This window comes from Parasteatoda tepidariorum, chromosome 10 (assembly GCF_043381705.1).
Source record: "Parasteatoda tepidariorum isolate YZ-2023 chromosome 10, CAS_Ptep_4.0, whole genome shotgun sequence".
Lineage (NCBI taxonomy): Eukaryota > Metazoa > Arthropoda > Arachnida > Araneae > Theridiidae > Parasteatoda > Parasteatoda tepidariorum.
This window is the reverse complement of record NC_092213.1, coordinates 72,053,911-72,060,499: the sequence shown is the minus strand read 5'-3', so window position 1 is coordinate 72,060,499 and position 6,589 is coordinate 72,053,911. Positions and strand designations below refer to the sequence as shown.

The 6,589-nt window shown below is 33.0% G+C and overlaps 1 protein-coding gene across 1 annotated transcript in view; it reads left to right on the top strand.

Moving 5' to 3' along the window:
* The window catches only part of LOC107437791 (uncharacterized protein CG3556-like), a 59,444-nt gene that overhangs the window by 34,509 nt on the left and 18,346 nt on the right, over positions 1–6,589 (top strand). The window contains exon 8 of the mRNA XM_071186047.1: positions 1,105–1,297. Coding sequence (XP_071042148.1) covers positions 1,105–1,297 — 193 coding nt within the window. The remainder of the gene's footprint in view (positions 1–1,104; positions 1,298–6,589) is intronic.

Genomic DNA, 6,589 nt, shown 5'->3' with positions numbered 1-6,589 from the left:
TTTTTCTAGTTTTTAAAACTAGAAAAATTGGGCATTATTATAAAGCAATAAAATAAAAAAGTGATTTTTTGTGAAAATCCTCTTTTTTAAGGTAGTCGGATACCTTAAAGAATAAATCAGTGTTAAAATAAATTGGAATAGTTTAATGTTAGAAGCTTTCTTTTCTTTCAAAAACACACAACATAAATAAACGAAAAAGAAATAAAACAACAATTTTTCCAAACTTTGCCTACTACACTTTAACACCAACATTAAAAAAATTATATATTGATAGTCAATGATTATATACTATCATATTTTTAGGTTTAATTGGGTTCTAATTAGTTTATGTTTACTTGTAAGATACAGTTGAAAGTACAAATTTGGATCTTAAAATTAATGAAATGAAATAATCGGGATTAATGCAATATTTTAATTAAAAATAGCACATTCAAAAAGTTCATTTATATAACGAATAAAAATATTGTAATTCCAAAAAGTGATAAATCAACTTACATGTGTTCTCTTTTAAGAATGTTTTCTGTGTTACCAACTACGTTCAAATAAATCACCTTATTTTAAGATTTTTGACTTCAAATTCCACCATCAATTATCTTCTATTAAAATAACAAGGAGAAGCGAAAGGTTGAAAATACTCTATATCGATTCACTCTTTCTCTACTCCTACAATCACGTGGTTTCATTATGAGAACCAAAATTTTCGTGATGTGCGTGCTAATATAATCAGAGAAATGTGATTTTTCAAAACTTTTGAAGCAATTTATATATGATTTTTACCATTTCACATGCTTGAAACTCAAGGATAGATTTTTAGGGCTTGGGGTATTAAATTGATACCCCACTTTCTCAAATTTTGAGTTTTTCTTATTAAACTATTAATTAGTGTTGTTCCCAGATAGGTATTCAAAATAACTGGAATTTCTTACTTAATAACAAACAGCTCAATACACAGATACATGTTACTATCTGCATGGAAAGCACTATGTTTTTCATCAAAAACACTTTTAAAAACGCTCTCCTTAAAACAAATGTGGCATATCATTATATTTCACCAAGTTCTTCATTTACCTAGATTGTTAACACACCTTGTAATAAACATTTTAGGCTTTAATATCGAGTGGTCAAGAGTATGAAAAAGACTGGAAGCTCAATGCAACTGTTCATTATCTATTAGAGCAATTGTCTTCTCCTCACGATGTTGTCTCTAGTTCCCTAACTCTTCCTGTTCTCAATGCAAAAAGTATAAGTGACATCTCAAAGGTTAATTGCACTTTGAATCCAAGAAGAAATGGCTATGGTAACATCTTTAATTCATTATCTCTTTTTTCCTATCTAATCAGCAAGTATTAGATGAACGAAAAAGTGTCTTCTGCATTTTGAAAATATATAAACACTAGCTGTACCGTACCCTGCGTGCGTTGCAATGCTTTCAGTTTGAATTTTAATTTTGTATTTAAGTGTGAAAATGAGATTTGCGGTCATGATTTAAAATGAGAATTTTATTTAATGGTTAAAAAAAACATTGATAGTTTCAGCAGTTAATTCTCTAGGATATCGTTAGTGCATTTTCAAACAGACATGTATGGTGGTGCACACGGACCATGAAACATATTTTGGATGATGATCTGAAATAAGTCTGGATCAATGGCGACATCAGGTATTTCTGCTGATATGAGCTGACCAATTTGGCATGGTGTGATTTTTTCAGTTAGCCAAATCATGGGGCAATCCTCTTTTTTTTGTCATTCAATAGAATACATCAGACATCGTGTCTCGCCAAAAACATGATGCTTCGCAATGAAACCAAGTATGGAGCTTAATATTTGTTTTAATTCACGTGCGGTGACATCATGAAGATCCGATGATGTTTGCCTAGGTTACAAAAGCTCTTCAAGTTCTACGCTCACCGATACTTGTAGTACCGAATGAAGTCATTTGGAAACACGAATGTACCGACATATATTCGCCAAGAAAAGTGTCAATTGATTTGCTTGACTCGATAACAACGCTGATAATGTGTCGGATGGCGACGTTAAATCTGGTAGTTTCACTTTTCCACCAGAACAGCAAATTCCATCTATTTCATTCTTAAATTTGAGAGCACTACAAAACATGCATAATTGATCCATTTTTCCGACGATGACGCTTGGGTGAAGACTACAGTTGGTTGTCGGATCATAGTGAAATACACTGAGATTCAAATCAGAGTATTAGCAGCGTTTGAATAGCGAAGCGCGTTCTTGATTGATTTTCATTTTTGCTTCCCGTTGCTCTGATGTTTCTGACGAACGGGTTTGAGTAGTGTGTATTTGATTCGTTAACAGTCTTCTTTCCCGTCGTTCTGATGTTCCCAACGAACGGGCTTGAGTAGTGCGTAGCTGATTCGTTAACAGTCTTCTTTCCCGTTGCTCTGATGATTCCAACGAACGGGCTTGAGTAGTGCGTAGTTGAATCGTTAACAGTCTTCTTTCCCGTTGCTCCGATGTTTCCAACGAACGGGCTTGAGTACTGCGTAGTTAATTTGTTAACAGTCTTCTTTCCTGTTGCTCAGACGTTTCTAAGGAACGGGCTAAAGCATTCTGTTCTCGATTAGTTTCAAGTCTTTTTTCCCGTTGCTCCGATGTTTCTGAAACACGTGTAGTTCTCTTTTTGCGTACTTGAGATGTTGATCGACTAAAAGCGATACGTTTAGGCGGTATATTTTTGCAAATATTCTCTCTAAAACAAAAAGAAATGTAAAAGTTGACAGTGGTCGCAAATTTGTTAAATCGAAAATTCACATATTTGTTTTAAATAATAAAAAAGCAATGAAAATGAAATAAATTAAATAAGAAATATAAAAATGATAACATTTGAAACAAAAATCTATTTTTCAAATGAAAGAAATAAAATGAATGTGAATTCGAAAAATTTGTAATAATAAGCAATCTAATAGTCTTCAAATGACAACAACTGTCAGATGCATCGAAAAACTCGTACTAATTTTCTATAAACCTTTATTACAATATTTACAAGTTATAAAAAGTGATCCTCATTCTTAAAGTTTAAATATATTTATATAAGTTTGTTAAAGGTTAGAGATTTAAAAATTGAAATAATCAAGTTATGAAATGGAAACAATTAATAAATGTTAAGATTAAAAATGAGGTTAATCTTAAATGACTAATAAAAATTAATGCCAATACTCGTACAAGAGAGACAATTGATTCACAATTTAAGTACATGAGATCTAAGAAAAACCATAAAAATCGTGTATGTGGCAAGTCAAACCCACAAGAATGCATAAGAAATTAAAACAAATTAATATTTAAATGAATAGAGTAATGTTAAATATTATACATTAAATAGCGTTAAAATAGGCCGAATAGTGGTGGTCCAGCATTGTTGAACCCCGAATAACCCAATAGGTCCATTGGGTCAAAAGTTTAGAAATAAGTCAATAAACAAAAACAATTAATATAATGATAAGGAGAGATGCATGTAAAAAACATAAGGAAATAGCATTCTTGTAAGTATGAATATTATCTGCACTAACTATTAAGTAAATCATGGCTACTCACCCTTCATGTCGATGACACAACGATCTATGGCGATTGATAAAACAATCATGGAAAAAACACACACACAGAGTCGAGTAAATTCATTTCATTGGCCAATTCATTTATTTATTTCATATCACTACCAGAAACAGTGAAGATTCACCCACTAACAAACGTTGCATCAGCTCACATACACATTTTGTTACACACGATTTTGTCTCGTAAAAGTAGCACAAATCTTTAACATAAAAGATACCCTTTTCGCAAGGTATATCGGAGTTTTCACATTACTAAAAACCACCCAAAAATCTTGTCATTAAACAATCATGAAATAAGAGAGAGTGTTTTTTCTTTTTCCGTCATGCAACGCCTTATAAAAGCTCGGGGTATTCTCTTGAAAAGCCAATGAGGGACAAGAGGGGAAGGACAACATAAAAGAAAGCCAATGAAAAAAATTAAGGGTTGTTCAGAATTCAACCCCTCAAGAAACCATTGGCCGATAGAAGAAACAAGCACCGGACGGTAGGACCAACACGGGGTCACAACCCCCTCGTGTGAACGGGGAAGCGAGGTCAAAAGGTTAAAAATGACGATTACCGTCCGGTTCGCAATTTAAAGCTCACATACCGTGTGAGAAAAAAAAGGAAAAAATGTCACGAGGTGAAGGGGACAAGACATAAAAAACTTACATATCTCTTTCTCATGGTTGACCATCGGATGCAGCTGCAGCCGAAAGGTCCATATCCCCCCACGCAGGTGGCCAAGAGGATGAGTGCAGCCCCTAATATCAGGTTACCGCACGTAAAAAAAGATTGGGAAAAATCTCTTGAGAGGAGTGCATGCCCTAAAAAAGGAAAAAAACAGTAATAGATAATTATAAATAAATTACAATTGCATAATTAAAATATAAAACACAATAATTCTATAAAAGTTAATAATTAAAAAAAATATGAAGTAATTAACATGTACAGTGTAAATTGATAAAATGATTTAATTATCAGCTGAACGTTAAATGAAGTTAAGAGCAGGAATTCGTAAATAACAAATTAAGAGTTAAGATAATAAAAGTAAAGCAAATTAAGAAAACAAAATTAAAGCGAATTAAAAAAAACAAAGTTAAAACAAATATTAAAAAAACAAAAGTGAAGCAAAAATTAAAAAAAACAAAATTATATTAAGGAGAGAATAAACTTGTGATAATTAACATTATCACACTCATCTATTCTTAACAATCTCCATGAAAACATAAATTGATAAACTGTTGCCATTCGAATTCACATAAGTATTAAACTAAGGAATAAATTATTACAGATTATGAATGATGACGTCATTACAAACGTTATTACGCAACATCCTCCCACCTTGATTAAATATTATTTAATCAACTAGAACATTTCCTAAAAATGCATTATCAAGCAATAAATATACATTTCAACTACATATAAAATTACTAAATGCATTATATACTTTATCTAAAGTAAATGTTTTTTTTTCAGTCATCTGAATATCTAATAGGTTTCTTAATCACCCGACCACTTCTGGTCGTAATATCTTTTACTAGTTTATCAGCTAAAAGTGACTCAAGTGTCTCTGATGGTTTAACAGTAGATTCGCCACCAGAACTTATTTCCAACGGATAAAGGCGTTGGACAGGTCTCAGCAATTCTCCAGAAGATGTCTTTAATTTCACTACTCGAACCTTTCCCTCTTTACCAGGATGAACTTCCATCACTTTAGCCAGTGGACACAGAGTTCTTTTTATGGAGTCATTTTCGATAATGACGACGTCTCCAATGCTTAGTTGAAAGCAATTTAGCCTCTCTTTACTTTGCTTTAACAGTCCGAGATATTCAATTCTGAATCTTTTCTTAAGTTGTAGTCTAAGAGCTTGCTGAAATCTCCACCTTTTCTTCAAATCTATTTGATCAATATCGGGTACTCCCACCAATCGTATTTCTTGTAAGAACATTGTCGGTGTCAGTAGTATCAAATCTTCTCTATCTTCGGAAAGATAAGATAAAGGTCTTGAATTTATTACTGCCTCGCATTCACAGAGAAGGCTCATTAACTCTTCATAATTAAGTGAGGCATTTCCCAAAACTCTTCGCAAGAGTTTTTTGACCATTTGTACCATGCGTTCCCCAAACCCTCCCCACCAGGCGGCGGAGGGCGGGATAAATAACTGTTGTTTCTGATTCGACAACACTCCAATCAATGCCTCGGGAAAGGTTTTTCGCTCCTACAAAATTTGTTCCGTTGTCACTATATACAACACTTGGTAGTCCTGGACGAAAGATTAATCTTCTTAAACAGAGTAGGATGTCTTTGGTAGACAAAGAACTGACCAATTCTAAGTGTACAGTTCTGAACACCGCACACGTGAAAAGCACAAGCCAGCTCTTTTGCCCACCTTTCAATATCAAAGGACCAGCCAAGTCTACTCCTACAATTTCAAAAAATGAAGCTTCCTTGACACGATCTTCTGGTAAGGAAATTGGAGCGGTTTCAACAGGCTTTACAGTGTGCCTTCTACACTTAATACACTTATTAATTACGTGGTGAACAGATAGTCTTCCACCTAGAACCCAAAATTTCTCCCTTAGGTTAGATCAGTGTTTCCCAACCTTTTTTGTACCATGCCCCACCTAAGCCTTTCTAAAATTCTTATGCCCCCCTATGTAACATATACATAATTTTTAGTAATAAAAAATCGAATTGTTCACTTAAGAAACTTAGGAAATTGTAAGCGAAACAAAGTAAGTAAATTTTCAGAACATATAATGAAAAACTAAAATTCAAATTCGAAATAATTTTAAGATTCTTTATACAGATTAAGTCTTTATAAAGATTTTTCTATAATAATTTAATATTTTAATTTAGTGAAATTCTTGCCCTTGATGCTTGCTGCACGTAGTTTTTATCTTAGGTTCCAATTTGGTCAGCTTCAGTCTCAAGTCTCCCCGTTGTGTTATATCCAGACGATTTCTTTTTTTTACCAATAAAATCATTTACAACATTAAATCCACATTCAGCTAAATATGAATATGGAA